Source organism: Musca autumnalis, unplaced genomic scaffold, assembly GCF_047663935.1.
Source record: "Musca autumnalis isolate F117 unplaced genomic scaffold, ASM4766393v1 scaffold_3, whole genome shotgun sequence".
Classification (NCBI taxonomy): Eukaryota; Metazoa; Arthropoda; class Insecta; order Diptera; family Muscidae; genus Musca; species Musca autumnalis.
This window is the reverse complement of record NW_027411866.1, coordinates 99439930-99458565: the sequence shown is the minus strand read 5'-3', so window position 1 is coordinate 99458565 and position 18636 is coordinate 99439930. Positions and strand designations below refer to the sequence as shown.

The window sequence follows — 18636 nt, the reverse complement described above, 5'->3', positions numbered from 1 at the left end:
AATCGATTTTTCGGAATTTCTATATAGTGACATCTCATGTTATCGGGATTTTACTGTATTCCAAACTATGGCGTTGACCGCGTTATCCCACATATTGAAGCCAGTGTTATAGCGGTTTTGTAGTCACGCTTACTAAAATTAGGTATATTATCTGAAATAATACATTTTTGAATAATTTGGGATGACCGCGATTTTTCACTTCCGCGACGACCATTCAAAAAAATATATAGCCTATTTTCACCAACGGTGTTCCCAGTACATTATCTGAAATTTTCAAGAAAATCTATTCAGCCGTTTTTGAGTCTATTCGGAACATACAAACATACAAACAAACAAACATACTAACATACACACATTGCCTTTTATATATTAGATTGAAAAACACAAAAATAAGGAATTCAGAATTTAATAAACAAAAGTTAAAATTCAAAAAACATTTTAGGTCGCAAATATAAGCGGACAAAATTAAAGCACCCCCCAATTTGAGGTACAACAAAAACTATTGAAATCAATATCTCGATGCGTATCTTCTATTCTGGTTGACACAATTACATCTTTTAGGCATAGAGGATATTAAATTATTAATTATTGCATGCGAAATAATTGGTTTTCCGAAAATTTAGCTTAAATCCCAAAAATACTGAAAATCGGAAGTTACCGTTATGTGGGAGCTATACCCAAACGTGGACCCAGGTTCACGATTTTTGGTGGGTATGTTTAGTGACCACTAGGAACCCTAAGTACCAAATTACAGCTAATTTAGTAAGAAAATGTGGCTTAAATATCCAAAATACCGAAGATCGGAAGGTACCGCTATAAGGGGGCTATACCAAAACATTAGCCGATATTGTTAATATTCATCCAAAAATGATGCTACAGCATCCTCTGGTCAAATACGAAATCGCGTAGGTTGACAAATTAGCAAAAGAACGATTCACAGAAGAACGGTAGACGCTTTAGTTTTGTCCGCTTATATTTGCGACTTAAAATGTTTGGACCAGAGGCATCGTCAGTATTTTTAATGTCACACATGGAAATGCAAATATATGCAGCTGGAACCAAATTTTTTTTAAACTTGACACTATTTCGAACATTCTTCAAAAAATTTGGAGAGTGGCGAAGGATGGCGAAGTTAGTAAAACTCAACTTCAATTTTTAGGACTAGAAAAAAAATCTACAAAAAAGTATTATAAAAAATGTGATTTCCAGCACATTTTATGCGAATAATGTGTACAATTTTTTATGTAAAAGTAATTAGAAAACCTTGTACTAAAACTTCCATTTCGAAAAAAAATCATTTTATCCTTCCAATTTTAAGTTACTTGCCTTATAAGAAGTCACAACCTTGCTGATGTTTTTAAAGTTTTTAAGAGATCATACGTAAATGTCAACTTTTTCTGTTTTGTTTTATTAAATACCATTATAAATTACAAAAACCGTGCTGGAATATTAAAATATGATATGTTTAAAGACAATTTGCTGAATTATCTCAGAGATTTGCTGATATAGATTTTTCGATTTTTGTCGCAGGTTGGGACCAGTGTGCAGTGGGAACATTTTTTAGCTCGTGACTCTTTTTTATCGTTGAAAAGAAAAAAAAAAACACATTCAATTAAAGCTTTCACAAATAATGACCTTTGTCCTAATGAGACGATAAATAAAAAACATTTTTGTTAAATATTTATTTTATATTATTATTATTAATTCTTATATATTTACTTTTGTGAATAGTTAATTCAATGTTATTATTTTGTTTGCTGTTTTTTACTTTAAAAAATAGTCATGAATATAATTCAAGTCAGAAATAAAACTCATACATGTTTACTTTTTACTGCGTCAAAAATGCACACCATGTTTACCATTTTAGATTAAATTCCGAATGTAAACAAAATATTGGACATTAAGGGGTCGATTATGGATAGCAACTCAACTGTAGTTGCGTTGCCAGAAGAGAAAATCACGCAATCGAAATGAGTAAATAGACGGTATTTTTAACCTTCAGTTAATAATATAATTGTAAAAAAAAGTATAAATCTAATGCGGAAATAGAAAATTAGTTTACTAAATTTGCTGTGGGCAGCGCAACTGGAGTTGGGTTGCTAGCCATAATCGACCCCTAACAAAGCAACTGACCTTATGTAAATCCATCTACATACATATGCACATTAAACCTCTGTTCCTTTACGAACAAGAATCTTCAAGTTTTACAACTTTTTATTCGAAAAGCGTTCCTTAACTTCAGACACTATACAATTCATATGAGAGCAGTTTACAAGTTTTACAATTTTTCCGCTTTTACCATTTTCAAAGGTAAAGGAACAGACCATAAGTTGAAAACATATCCATCGTTTGAGTAAAAGTTTTGTGTTGGGCGTTGAGAAAAAACCACAACAACAGCAGGGCGACGCCGACACCAAAGTCCAGCGTTGATCTGTCTGCCGGCATATATTTCAAATGAATTTTTCGGCATTTTCGGCCTAACAAACGATACAAAACTTTACCCAAACGTTGGATGTGTTTTCAGCTTTAGAGTTATGATTTTTTACGATAAAAACCCCCAGGCGCAAAATCATTTAGCATTTTTGAAAAACTATTAGAGTCACTGTCATCATATAAGTGAGAACAAGCTTTAGAGCCAAACGGCCTAAACAAAATGACATAACCTATTCTATCCCACTAATTCTATCATCATATCATTACATATAAAACCGTTTCTTAATGTACATATGTATATAGGATCAAATTGTGATATTTTTTTATACGTGAATAAATAAATAAAAAATATCATTACATATACATACATATATCATTTTATTTTTCACATATAATTTTGTTTCATATATAATATCAATTAAAATTGGTTTGTGCGTGACATTTTTTAATATTTAAAGGAAATAATCATTAAAAGGCAAAAGGTCAGTCATTCATTCTCGCAACAGGAAATCATTTTTGAGAAAAATTGTCAAAAATATATAACCCTTATATTGTTATATTATATTATGTACATATGTATATATTTGGAAATAATTTGTTAATACCCTAGACAGACTGCAAAGTTAATTTGCATTAAAAATTCCTTAATTTGAATGAAACAGCTGTTTGTGTTGTTTGTTTGTACCAGCAGACCATTTCATAAAGTTTTTCACCACGATAATGCAAAAATAAATTTAATTTATTCGCGTTATTTTTGAGTCTTTTTAATATTAAAAAATGTCGCAAAACTCTAAAGGAGCATTTGAAGAAGATATTATTTTCGATAGAATTGGTATGGTGGGTTATGAAATGCTTGTGAAAATAATAATTTTGAAAATAGATTTCATAGGAGGCGCGAAAAACGATTAGCTGCTATTCTATTCGAGAAAGACCGCTACTTATTTGAAAGAAACGCGAAAATTTCCGATTTGTTTCCATTTTCATTTTCTTAAACATGGACATTTGACAAAAGACAATTGATTTTCAATGCAAATTGTGTCTCAGAGCATAAATATGCTCTCTCTCTCCCACATGCAGCATTGCCATATTGAAATACCTAAATTCAGTTTAAATTTCCTTTGATTTTGTGTATTAAGAATGTGGATAATGCACGAATTAATTTGAATTAAGGCAGTTAATGCAAATTAACGCTGCCGTCTGTCTAGGGTATAAGCTTCTTTACTATTGAATAATTTATCTTTGTATCTCCTCAATAACTACAAACACCTTTCCTATTTCTTAGCCTTAAGACGACACCATTTCTTCCTTCGAGCGAATTCTTCTGGGTGTATTGATTTAAAATGTGTATAAAGTCCGGAACGATTTTTAAATGTTTTGGGACAAAATTCACATTTTGTAATTCGTGGAGGATTACTTTTTCTTGAGTGAGAACTGGCCATGTGTTCATTCAAAGATTCTTTATTATTAAAAGCACAATTGCAGTACCGACAGCGATCGGTGTGAAAATTGCCATGTTGCACCAGTGTTGCCTCATCAACACAGCAAAACTCACATTGGGAACATTTATATTTGTACTCCTCGTTATTTGTTATTCCATTCACAAATTTTGCATCAGGATGCATTTTAATCATGTGGTCTTTTAAACTTAATTCTGATCCCATACAATTGCCACACACCAGACACCGAAACGTTGCGGCCTCCATGTGAGTAACAGCATGCGCTTCGAGGCGGAACCGATGTTTAAATTTTCGTCCACAACATTGAATATAGAATTCACTATCAGGATGTTGATCCTGACAATGCATCTTTAGTAAAGTATATGTTGGAAACGATTCTGGACAGTATTCACACTTAAGGCAAGGTTTCCATTTGGCTATGTACTCATCAATTTCTTTCGTCATTTTTCGATGCATTTTTCCTAAGCTGGAATTATGAACGGTAGCCATATGCTCCTTTAAATTAGATTTTGACATAAAATTATTGCCACACAATGGACATGAGAACGTATTGGGATTTATGTGAAATGTTGCATGTTCTACGATGCGATAGCGAGTTTTAAATTTACTTTCACAGCACCGTATATAGAATTCTTTATAAGGATGTTCGGTGCGAAAATGTTTCCTTAGTAGAGAATATTTAGGAAACAGTTTTGGACAATATTCACACTTGAGTTCCGGTTTCCATTTAGCTAGGAACTTATCATTTTCCCCTGCTGGTCTTCGTGCAGAATCTTTTCTTTGCTTGGAATGAACGTTAGTCATATGACCGTTTAAATTGCCATATGTCTTAAAGCCATAACCACATATTTTACACGAAAGTGCCTTGGGATTTAGGTGAAATGTTACATGTTCTTCTACGCGAGATCGAAATTGTAACTTACGGTTACAACACAGTATGTAGAATTCTTGTTCAGGATGGTCGGCAAGAAAATGTTCCTTTAGTAAAGTAAATGTTGGAAATGACTTTGGACAGGATTCACACTTGAGGATTGGCCTCCACTTGGCTATGTACTCATCGTTTTTCTTTGGGTCCCTTCTTTTTCTGGATGGGCCAGGTACTTCTGATACATCATTGTCATCAACCGATGCATCACATTGTTCACTTTCATCGCAGGATTCGTTTGACCATTGTGGTGATCTTCCTATTTCTAGTAATTCATCATCGGAGATGTCACTTTCATCACATAATTCATCAATAATAAACTCTTCGTATTGAAATTCTTCTTCGTCAACATGCATGGCATTGTTGATTTCATCATACTCTGCGCATGTGGAATCAAGTGGCTTTATGGCATCCAATTTTTCTTCAATTTTCATAAGCGATTGCCCAGTATTTTGATTTTCTTGTAAATCATCATTCGGTGTTATAATCTCAGGGTCACCTTTAATTCCTGAATCTGCAGTTGTTGTTACTTCCTTATCAGATATGAACTCAATATTACAATTTGTATTTTCGGCAATCTGTAGTTGTTCCCCCACAACAATTGCACTTTCTGCAGCCTTGTGAAGATTAGCATGTAACAGCAATACAGACTGTTGAAAATTATTAAATTCAGAAATATGATGCCAACATAGCGTACACAAAAAAGCAAGTTGATTTATGGTTGTTTCCTTTTCAATTTCCAAAAACTAAAAAAAATAAACAGCAAAAACTAATCAAACGAAATTTCTGTGTGTTAGGTGTATGTGAATGTACCATAGGATTGAAGAATTTTATAGTAATGTTGAATATTTCATTTGTTGCACCACTGGCATCAGTAAGTCGTAGGCTATCGTTACAGGATGTTCGACATAAGCGGCATACATTTGAGGTAGCCATTCTTCAGAATCTGAAACATAAAATAATATTTTATAAATAGTACCGTATAACTAGACCCGGTCGAACTTAACATTGTTTTAAAGGGTAATCCAACTAGAGTCCAACTATGAACTTATGTCCATAATTTTTGATGGGGATGTTTCTGTACCATTGGAAACTCCAAATGCCAAGTTACAACCAATTCTGGCTAAAAATGAAGATAAAATCCTTAAAACATTTGAAATCGAGTGGTACCACTATATAGGGGCTATACAAAACCTGGACCTATATGAACATTTTTTGGTGGAGAAGTTTCTGTACCATTGGGGACTCCAAATGCAAAGTTACAACCAATTCGGCCTAAAAATGAACATAAAATCCTTAAAACCGCTATATGGGGGCTATACCAAAACCTCTTCACAATTTTTGGTGGGGAAAATGAAGATAAAATCCTTAAAACATTTGAAATCGAGTGGTACCACTATATAGGGGCTATACAAAACCTGGACCTATATGAACATTTTTTGGTGGAGAAGTTTCTGTACCATTGGGGACTCCAAATGCAAAGTTACAGCCAATTCGGCCTAAAAATGAAGATAAAATCCTTAAAACCGCTATATGGGGGCTATACCAAAACCTCTTCACAATTTTTGGTGGGGAAATCTCTATATCATTGGAAATGCCAAATGACAGCTAATTCGGGTAAAAATGAAGATAAAATATTCAAAATACCTAAAATCGGGTGGTACCGCTATGTGGCGGCAATAGGAAAAAATGGGCCCATATTCATGTATTGTCATCAAAATCTGAAAAGTGTGCAAAGTTTCAGTTCAATTGGACACCTGCAACTGCGTTAAAAATGAGTTACTACAAGCAGAGAAAAAATATTGTTGGAACAATCATATTCTAAGAGCAAAATAGTGTATTTTAAAATTCTTAAAATATGTATTGTTGGCGCAACTATATATTTTGTGTCATCATGTTTGCTAATAAAAAAATATATGGTTGAAACAACAATATATATTTTCAGATTTTTAAAATACACTATTTTGCTCTTAGAATATGATTGTTCCAACAATATCTCTTCTCTGTGTGTAGATTTGAACTAATCGGGTGGTACCGCTATATGGGGGCTATAGGAAAAATGGACCCATATTGGATTTGGTTTCATATTCATGTATTGTCATCCAAATCTGAAAAATTTGCAAAATTTCAGTTCGATTGGTCAACTGCAACTGTGTGGAAAATAAGTTACCAGATTTGATAAGCAAGTTAAAAATGGTAAAAAGGGACCAATATTGGTTTTGATTTCATATTCATGTATTGTCATCCAAATCTTAAAAGTGTGAAAAGTTTTAGTCCGATTAGTCAACTGCAACTGTGTCATAATTGAGTTACCAGATTTGAAATGCAATTTAAATAAAACACCGTTAAAACACTATAGAAATGGACCAATATTGGTTTTGATTCCATATTCATGTATTGTCATAAAAAGTGTGCAAAGTTTCAGTTCGATTGGTCAACTGCAACTGTGTTAAAAATTTGAACTAAACGGACACGGAAGCAAGTTAAATAAAGCACTGTAAAACACTGAAAATTCTAATTGAATAGGAAATGTTTATTATCCTTTGAAAGAACATTCTCTGGCATTTAGTATTTTAAGTTTATGTCTATCAAATGTTGGCCGCGTCTACGTCTTACACGGCGTAGAGTCCAATTTTCGCTGAATCGTTCGAACATTTCGACTGGTAACAGATGAATGACATGCGTGATTTTTTGCCCCAAGGCCTGAATTGAAGCTAGATTGTCCGCATACACTTTAGACTTTACATATCACCACAGGGAACAGTCTAACGGTGTGATATAACACGATCTTGGTGGCCAATTAATCGTCCCAAAACCCGAAACTGTTAGAACTGTTCTCTTAAAAAATCCATTTATTGATCTCATCGTCTTGGTGAAACCAAAATGTAGTCAAGATCTCGAGCTTCATTTTCAAGCATCGTCGCCATTGAAGGTTACGTTCTCACCGACATCATTTTTGAACAAATATGGGCTGATTGTTCTACCAGCTGACAAACCACACGAAACCGTTGGTTTTTGGATGAAGGGACACCTCTTGAATCTCTTTAGGTTGCTCTTAACGTAAATGCGGCTACATTCCTTGTTTACATACCCATTAAGCCAGAAATGGGCCTCATCGCTGAACAAAATTTGGCTCGAAACACATTCCTCAATGAAAGTGAATTTTCGTAATAAAGTGGAACGATTTGCAAACATTGTTGAAGTCTTTCCCATTAAAAAAACAATACTAAACAAAAATAATATGATAGCATGACACGACTCGCACGTGATCAGTCAAAAAAGGATATTGAAATAGTACCTCTAGTTGGATCACCCGTTATTTTTTATGAATTATCACGTTGTATATGTTATGGCTTTTTGCCAGCAAAGATCTTCATAAAGAAAGCAATCTTCCATTTTTTTTTTCGGAAGTTTGGAGTCAATTTGTTTGTACATAAATACAAGTAAGAACGGCGTAATCTACCACGATCTGTATTGAAGTGAATAGAACACTTAGTTTAATTTCGTTTTTGAAAGCTTTCTTTTCTTGCAGGAGTAGTACATACATATATCCCAACTAATGTAGTTTTTCGAATTCATTATTTCTCCAAATATTACATACTTCCCTTTTCTACAAATTTGCTTCAGAGGTCAGAAGTAGTCAATATTATTATTATTATTTATTAATAGATTTTTCTTAACTTAACATATTTATTTACATATTAGTTTAAAACTATAATCTATATATAGGGCTAGCATAATGCTGTAAGCCATTATGAGATAATTATATTTAAAATTTAGTATGATCAGTTACAAAATGTATATGATTGTTTACATGAACATGTTTTTTTTTCTAAAAATTGAATTCATTTATTATTAGAGATCTATAGCTAATGGAATCTTCTAAATATTTATATAAGGATATGTTATTAAAACCATTTAGTATCTTACAAACATCTATTAGATTGAGGGTATTTTGGCCAAAGTATTTAAATCTGAAACATCTATATATCGGACAGACACCAATAAAATGTAAAGTGTCTTCAGGAACATTCATGTTGCATACGGAACAATTTACAGTATCGCCATTTCTAAAACATCTGGAGTTTAGATTAAGTAAGCCACATCTTGCTTTAACTATTAAACTGACCGCTCTAGCTGAGAGTTTGGTTGTATGTATTGGTTGAAGGTTATAATTCAATAGACGGTACAAATCATGATGTTGTGAGTTTAATGCATTTGTACAGAAATCTTGGTGTTCTTTTGTAACAAGTAATTCTATAATTTCTTTGGAATATAAACAAATTGGTACACTGCTATCATCGGGAGAGTATTGCAGAACGGAGCAAATATTAGCCCAGTCTCGTGCCCAACTTATTTTCTGGATTATGATTGCCTCAGCTAAAATTCGTGGAAGTCTTTGCTGGTTAAGCTTTAACACTTTATTTATGTAATCGAAATGAAGCTTTAACGTGGAGGTAAATAATGAATTCCAACCAGTTTCGATATGAAGAACATAGGTCGGAGTATTGTCTGGGAGGAACAAAATCTTCTTGATGAAGAAACGAAATAGCTTTTCAACTTCATCATATCGCTTGCAACCCCAAACTTGAGCAGCATAAAACATTATAGACTTGGAGCAAGCATCAAATATCTTTAACTTATTAACATGTGATATTTGTTTATGTGAAATATACTTCGACCATGAAGAGTTAATGGCTATCTTTGAGGATGTAAGTTTACTTTGTATGTGTTTGTTAAATGATAAGTTAAAGGATAAGTCTACTCCAAGATATTTATAGTTATTAACTATTTCAATTGGCTCGTCACCAAATTGCCAGTAAAGATTGCTAGATATTCTTCCGCCTTTACGAAAAATCATAACTTTGGATTTAGAAAGGTTGACTTTTAAACTCCACAATTCGCAATAATTTTGTAATACATCTATCATTTCCTGGAGTTCTTGAGGTGTATTTGACAGTATAACGATGTCGTCTGCATACAATAAAATTTTTATGTTTGTATTTGCCACACTTATACCGTGCGGGAGAATATTTGGTAAATCATTTAAAAAGAGCGAAAACAATAATGGACTGAGGATTAGAGTTGTATAGTTCATGAACGAACTAGTTCAATTGAACGATTCGTTTGAAAGAGCGTATGAACTAGATCAGTCGATATAGTTCATTATAGTTCAATAGTTCACTGAATTATAATCAGTCGGTGACCGTACGATCAACGAACGATTCACAATCTAGTTCAACATGTCGTTCACAAATATATAAAGTGACGGCGTCGTCTATGTTAAGGGATGCCTTTGTAATGTGACCAGTTTGTTTATGTTTTGGATCAAGGTACATGGAATAGCTGTTTCTACAAAAACGTACGAGACATAACATATTACAATATATCGAATCCAGATTCAATTTGCCTTTTTGGATAGAAAAAAGGGAAAAAATAAAAAGAAACACACACACACAAAGCTTTTTTGCAATGACAGTTTCCACACACACACCCACACAACATACGATTTTTTGCTAGCCACCTAAATGAAGGATATTTTTTCTAAAATTAATTAATCTTTCTTTAAGAATGCAATAAAATTATGCAAATGTAATATTTTTGTTATGGAGTAGTTAAATTATATTAGTCTTTTGTTTGTTTGTATTTGGTGTATGTATGCGTTTTCATCAAACGACCGATTAAGAGCCGGTGAACGATTTTGATCCGAATGATTGAACTGGACAGTGAACTATGAACTAGATTACTGACCTAGTTCAGTTTAAAGAGCTGAGCTATTGAACTAGATCTTTCAAATGAACTAGATTGTACAACTCTACTGAGGATACAGCCTTGCCTCACACCCGATTCCACTGAGAAAAAATCTGAAAAATTGTTTCCATCCCAAATCCTGCTGTTTGAGTTTGTGTATAAAGACTGTAAAATTCTGACGATTTTAGACGATAATCCTAGGCTTGACAGTTTATAAAATAAGCTGTTCCTTGGGATTAAGTCAAATGCCGAAGAGAAATCGAGAAAGAAAACGTATGTACGATTGTTTTTGAGGTTATTGAGATTTACAATGCTAGTTAGATTGAAGATATTGTCAACCGTGGAGTACCCTTTTCGGAAGCCGGCTTGGAATTCGTTTAATACATTGTTTCTGTTCACCCATTCAGACACCCTATTTAGTAGGATGCTACAGAAGATTTTGCATAGAGTATTTATGAGGGATAGTCCTCTATAGTTGGTAGCCACGTTAGGATCCTTTTTTGAATAATGGAATCAGTACTGATCTCTTGAAAGATAATGGAATATCCTCGCGAAGGAAGATTCTATTGAATACTGTTAGTAAATAGTTACGAAAGTATGTGGGAGCGTATTTGTAGTATTCATATGGGATACCGTCTTCACCAGGAGATTTGTTCAATTGTAGTTTCTTCAAAACTGCATGGAGTTCGCATATCTCAATTGGGGAATCCAGAATAGGGTCAAGCCAGTAAGGCTGGCACCAAATTATTTTCTGTGCATCGTCTGTGCTTGACAACAATGCCCCAAAATGTGATTTAAATTCATTGGCACTTAATGTACTTCCAGGAACGAAATTACGATTTTTCATAGAATTAGAGAGGTTCCACCAATCTTTGCTACAACTCACAGAATCCAACCGTTTTAAATTGTTATTGTATAATTCCAACTTTTTCTTTTTACAGATATTTTGAAATTTAGCTCTTGAGGTATAATATCTTGTTCTATTTGTAGTGCAATGACTCCTTCTATATTCTTTTAAGTTTTTACGCATTACTGTCCTTAGGCGGTAACAACTCCAGTCAAACCAGTTCTGTTTTGGCTCAAAAAACTTATTTTTTCGGGGTTTAAAATTTGCTAGTTTTATCGCATCTGTCACCAATTTAACCATGCCATCCACTGACGTGTTATTTTGAAACGATTGTATATTCAAAATGTTTTCAAGATTCAGTTTGTATTGATCGTGGTATTTTGGTCTCCAATATAACCGCTCTAAAATATTCTGGGACTTTTCATAATTTATGTAAAGAGGAATCTTGATATCAAGGCATAAGGGCATATGGTCAGAGAAAGGTTCAGAACCTATCTGGAAGTTATTAATGTAGTTAAGAAAATTTAATGAACAAACACAGTAGTCAATAACTGAGCTACCCATAACTCCACAGAAGCTATAATCCCCATTCTCATCTCCCAATGCTCTGCCGTTAACAAAGATTCCACCTATATCTTCTACAATGTTTAATTGTTTTCTACCTTGTGCATTAATAATCTTGTCTTTAGATACTCTTCGTTCTTTAATAAGAGGTAGATCGCGTAAGATGTTTTTATCTAAAATCTGCTCTTCACCAATACGTGCATTGAAATCTCCAATGATGCAGTAATTTTCTGGACTAAGACTTTGTAAAAATACTTCAAACTTCTCAACATCATTTTTCCAGCTAGTGCAATTTAGGTATACCGGGATAAAATAAAACAAATTACCATAAAAATTGGCAGTCAATAAAATAAAGCCGGGAATTTTTACAAATTTCAATTGAAATTTGTCTTTTATATCCTTTTTATAACCAAACAAACAACCACCTTTTGCACGACCAGATCTATATATTTTACTAGCTTCAACCCATTGAATGCAGTAGTTATGAAAGAAAGATGAAAATTTGTTCTGTTTATCTTGCACAACATGAGTTTCAAATAGGAAAAAGATTTCGAATTTATTCAAATAAGAGATAAAATTGCCAAAGTTTAAGGAGTTTTGCAGATTAGCAACATTGTAAGATAGTAAATGGCATAACTCATACTGCTATTGCGACTTATTACTATTAGTTGGCTCATTTACAATATTTAACCATGTTTAGAAGGACCTATCAAATTCAAACTGGATCTAACACAACAAAACGCAATCAGGGTTTTTGTAGTTTGGGTCTGTACTTTCAAAAAATCGTTAGTTCAAATTATTTGCACAAGATTACTTTAAAAATGTTGCACAGTTTAACACCACCTCAATACTTAAAATTTTCCGAATTGGGCGAAATACATAGAATTGGGCAATACCGGCTAGACCAAAGCCTGGATGTTCTGGATTTGCTTGTATGTCTTTATTTTGTAAAGAAATAAGACATTTCTTACGTTTGGCAAAAGTGTAAACTTTATTTTCTTTCGTAAAATTTTGGGTTATTTTGGAAATTTTCATTAATTTCCTAATGAAATTTTATAAGGGCCTAATATTTTCTGGACTTTAATTCACCAGCAAATACTTAAAAAATTATATTTATATCATATATGTATAATATCCCTATGTCGGTGTAATAATTCAATTTAAAAACAAGTAAGAACGGCGTTAAGTTCTGCCAGGCCGTGCTTGTTATACCCTCCACCACGAGTTGTATTGAAGTAAAATGGAACAATTAGTTTCCTTCCGTTTACGAAGAAGACTAAATACCAAATTTCAGCAAGTTCGGTAAAACAATGTGGCTAACTTTCATAATAAAGAAATTTGGGAGGTAAAGTTCTCCATGAGGGCTATATCAAAACGTTGATCTATTACTACAAATTTCTGGCGGAAAGTTTTAAGACTCAAACAAGACTAAATACCAAATTTCCGATATTTCAGTAAAATCTACTATGGGGGATGGATATAGGAACCCGCAAACCTATACTGCTAATTCACTTTACCACATTTAACCCATTTCGGTGTGATAATGGGGCTAAAACCTTCAAAATACAGAAAATCGGGTGGTACCGTTCCATAGCATAGCTAAGACGTGGACCTGCACCGACAAGTTTCTAGGGAAAAGTTTTATACCCTCAACGAATACCAAGTACCTAATTTCAGTCACTTCTGAGGAATATTGAGGCTACAACTTTCAAAACTCCGAAAATCGGGAGGTACGTTCTATGGGAGGTATATGAAGGTGTGAACCTATACCGACAAATTTCATATATAACGTTTAATACCCCAAATGAAGACCAAATACCAAATTTCAGCCATTTCGGTGGAATATTGAGGCCACTACCTTCAAAACACCGAAAATCGGGAGGAAACGTTCTATGGGAGCTATGCTAAGGCGTGGACCTGCCCCGACAAGTTTCTAGGGAAAAGTTTTATACCCTCAACGAAGACTAAGTACCTAATTTCAGCCACTCCTGAGGATTATTGAGGCTACAACTTTCAAAACTCCGAAGATCGGGAGGTACGTTCTATGGGAGGTATATGAAGGCGTGGACCTATACCGAGAAATTTCATATGAAACAGTTTAGTACCCCAAGTGAAGACCAAATACCCAATTTCAGCCATTTCGTCGGATACTTGTGGCCACAACCTTCAAAATACCGAAAATCGTGAACGATACAATGGGGGCAATATGAAGGCGTCGACCTGCACCGACAAGTTTCTGGGGAAAAGTTTTATGCCCCCAACGAAGACTAAATACCTAATTTAAGCCGTTTCTGAGGAATATTGAGACCACAATCTTCAAAACACCGAAATTGGGAGGTGTGTTCTATGGGGGCTATATGGACGAATTTCTGGGAGAAAGTTTTATACACCCAACGAAGACTAAGTACCAAATGTCAGCCATTTCGGTGTGATAATGTGGCTAAAGCCTTCAAAATACCGATAATCGGGTTGTATCGTTCTGTGGGGGCTATATCAAAACGTGGACCGATATAGCCCATTTGCAACGCCAAACACCCTAGGAGTAATAGAAACTTCTGTACCAAATTACAAAGTTCTACCTTAAAAATTGCGAGCTGTATCTTGATTTCAACAGAAGGACGGACAGACTTATATCGACTTAGAGCTATACCCTGATCAAGAATATATACAGTGACTGTCACTGAAAACGATGCAACCTGAAATAAAAAATGTAAACGTTGATTACTTGGAAAGGAGTTTAGCTTTTTTAACAATTCAAAAACAATTCTGTAGCCTGAAAAATCGTTTTTAAGATATTTTTGTTTTTATAAAAGCGAACATGGTCAAGACATTTGGTCTGTTCCAGAACTGCAAGAATCTACTAATTTTTACTATTTTTTCCGACAACATAAAGGAAAAAATTTTATCGTAGTAAAAATTAGCAGTTCTTGCAGGTTCTGGAATAGAGCAATTATTAACATTGTTTTTAAAACCCATTTTCAAAGGAAAGTGCAACATTTGTTGTTCTATGTCTTGATTTTTACTTCTATCAGGACAATGCCCTTAAAGACTAGTCTAATATGGGGCAAGTCTGACTGATATAGAAATTTCCATATAAATTGTTTGTACGTAATCTGGACATAACAGTTAATAATTTTTCATAGTAATTTTTGGAAAATAACGTCAAAAACAAGAAATTTCTAGCCAAATTGCCTACATAAGGACACTAAGTCCCAATTTACATTAGGCGAGTTTACTTGCGGCAATTGTTAGTTTGATGGAGAGAGAGGTGAGGTATATGGTAACCCTTTGCCTCTCAACACCCTCTCTCACCCACAAACTGACAATTGCCGCAAGTAAACTCGCCTAATGTAAATTGAGACTAAGTACGACTATGCCAAATTTACGCCAGGAACACGATTATTTCTGTCGGAATCAATGACAAAACTACTGGAAGCTATTGGGAACCAATTATTCCACGATTCTGATCACTAAAATGGCATAAACAGCCAACAATTTGGACATTATTAATCGCATAATTTCCAATGCTCAATTTAAAAATGCCAATTTGTTGTTTTCCTGTAAAATTTCAGTATAACGGTACAGTAAATGAAATATTTTCCTATGCTATCTTAAAGACAACTTTTCAGCCTACAAAATTATATTTTGAATTGTTAAAAAATCTCAAATCTCGAAGTTATAAACGATTACATTTTTTATTTCATGTTGCATCATTTTCATTTGTTAGAGTCTCCGCTGAATATTTCGATGTGTTAAAAACGGAATGACCAATTTAATTATACCCTCCATATTATATTGGAGGGTAAAATGAATAATTCAGACTCGTACACATTCCATTGTACCAATTTTGGACAATATTCACCAACATGAATGTGGACCAAAATTTTCCATAATAAATAATGGCATGGTAACCCTTGAATCATTTGTGAGGCAAGCAGATGCACACACCCCAATACTACTAATTTGGCTTGTTAAACAGCTCTCTTCTCTGCTAACAATTATTCTCATATGTTTCTCCCACCCTACTTTAGCGAAACAAATAGAGAAAAAGAGATTCAAGCGAAATACATAAAACACCCTTGTCTCTCTAGGTTTTTGTCGAAACAAAAATAAGTGAACATTTTTAAATTCTTAATTTTTTTTAAGTTTTTAATTGTTTAAAAAAATTATGTTTTGAGTATAATACGTATACCCAACTGTCTGCAAATTACTTGTATGTTTTGTCAGGGGGTAATTTAGGGAATCGTTTTTAAGGACAATAGCGTCACCAAAATGAACGAACCATCGAAAGAAACGTCAAACAGTAGTTTTTTTTTCTAATTTCTCTTAAATGATATTTTGTTACCCGCGAAACGATATCAGAAATTATGCGCCTCTTAACAAAAACTCTTCGTACTATTCAACAGAATATAAAATAGGAATACATATTTTTTTTAAACTTACCTCCAGAAAAAAAATAGTTTATTTCACAAATGCTTCACAGGCGCACACAAACGAGAAAAACAAAACGAACCATTCACGACTGCAGCTGTTTTCAAACTAACCACCGATGAACGAACGAAAGAAATGAAACGAAACGATTCACGTATGATACAGAAAACAAAACCACAAACATTCAGCGATTGCTGAAATGCGCTTCGTTGAGTTGTTTTGTTTGCGACCGAAGAGAAATGAAGTGTTTTCTATGAAAAACAATGAATGAAACAATCAGACACACACACATTTGATTGTTTACCGCAGCCCGGCTCAGAACAGTGACAATTTCCGGTTTTTGTTAAAACACAATTAAGTGAACATTTTTGGAATTTCCTTCTATTTTTTTAATTTTTCCTCAAGGGAATCGTTGTGGAGGACAATGAAGTTCAAAAATGAATGAAACGCCGAAAAAACGAAAGTTCTAAAAAACGTTTTTATACCCTCCACCATAATAAGAAGCGTATAATTAAATTTGTCATTACGTTTGTAACACATGGAAAAATTTGTCGGAGACCCTATAAAGTATATATGGGAAATGTTGCCAATTATTTCATATTCCATTTCCAAAAAATTGATTTTTTTCTTTTCGCGCTACATTAACGATTTTTGGTACATAGGTTAAGAAAAAAATCCCCAGTACAAATCCGCTCGCGAGCAATTTTTTGGTTGTTGCCGACAAATGTTATCGCGGTTTTACTTCTGCTTTTAAGAAAAAAATTTTATAAAAACGCTAATTATTTTATTGAGCACAATTGTCACTAAAAAGTTATCACGAAGTGACGTCATTAAGTACTACAGTGTTATTATTATAATAAATAAATAAATAGATTGCATAATATTTGTAAAATGTTACTCAGCATTCTCGGAATTTACAAAAAATTGACAAAATCTTAAATGTAATCCGAATTTTTTGAAAATATAGGTCCATTTAACCTTCAGAAGTTACGAAAAATAACAGTTTTAAATAAAGACTCCACGGGGAATCAAATGAGACCAATCTTATAATCATCGGGATAGTAGTTAGGATATTATAGCCAAAATAAGCACATATTTGTGTTACAAAAAAAATTTTGGTTTGGAATAATAGTTTTCACATGCATTCTAAAGTTGAAAATATTGGAAAAATTCTATAGGAGTACTTCTTTTATTTTTCTCGAAACATTCACATAGAAGGATTCCCATTGAGGAAAGTTATCGGGTTGATGAAATAAATCTTTAGACTTCTTAAACGGAAATAGAGTTCAAATAAACCGCTTTAACTTATGTGCTTTATTAAAATATGTTTAAATCGCGTAATTATAAAAATCGTTTTGTCCGCATGTGATTTTCATGTATAGCAAGACCATATCTTTTAATTTGTATATATTTTTCGAAATATAACATGGACGCTTAGATGTAGCATCGGCTGCATCTAAGCATTAAAAAACCTATAAAACATCTCTAATTTGCGCAAAGTATAATAAATTTTGTTCCGCATCCGGTTTCAGTGTCACCACGAAAGTCTACATCGATGTACACTGTATATTATACAGTATGGTCTCGATAATCCGGACACTCGTTAATCCGGACAACGCGGTAATCCGAACACCAGAATTTTTTACATTGTAGACTCCGTAATCCGGACATCTCGTATTTTTCGTACCTCGATAATCCGGACATCAATATTTTTTCCTACCTTGAGTATTAGATTCTTATTTATTTCATTGACGTTTTCGTTCTTAGCAATAGCACTTGGTGTATAAATAAGAAAAATTAAGTTTTTCAAAGCTTTCGGTCCACATCTCGTCTTTCTGGCTAGCCACTGTTGACTCAGTTATACAGTCAATTCAATCTGTGGAATTTTATTTCTACCCTTCAACCATCTATGATAAGCAACTGTATTGTATGTGTATTAAACGTAGTGTTGGGTATACAAGTTTCCTTAAAAATCGATGTTGGGTGTTCATTTCCTCTAAAGGAATTATTGATTAGGCCTCCGATTAGTGAGAAAGACCCTTGGAACTGTGCAATGTATTCCAATAATATTTTACCTAGAAATGTTTAAACAATTTAAAGCGTTGGAATTAATAGCATAGTCTTTAGATTTTTTAGATTCTCTACATCATTTTTGAATTACCCACAAAATACAGTAAAATTAAAAGGCAAAATTATGAATGAAAAGTTTAAATAAAATTTTACAGCAC

At 33.5% G+C, this 18636-nt stretch overlaps 1 protein-coding gene across 3 annotated transcripts in view; it reads right to left on the bottom strand.

Moving 5' to 3' along the window:
* LOC141397147 (uncharacterized) overlaps positions 1–18636 on the bottom strand; it is a 71722-nt gene that overhangs the window by 18865 nt on the left and 34221 nt on the right. The window contains exons 1-3 of one of the 3 annotated variants that reach the window (XM_073973087.1): positions 16421–16508; positions 5629–5761; positions 1657–5561 (exon numbers count right to left, since the gene is read on the bottom strand). In XM_073973087.1, the coding sequence (XP_073829188.1) occupies positions 3705–5561; positions 5629–5751 (1980 nt within the window). In that variant the 5' untranslated portion in view covers positions 5752–5761; positions 16421–16508 and the 3' untranslated portion in view covers positions 1657–3704. Of the gene's footprint in view, positions 1–1656; positions 5562–5628; positions 5762–16420; positions 16509–18636 lie in introns of those variants that run through there. The other 2 variants (XM_073973088.1, XR_012411316.1) reach the window with 2 other exon arrangements.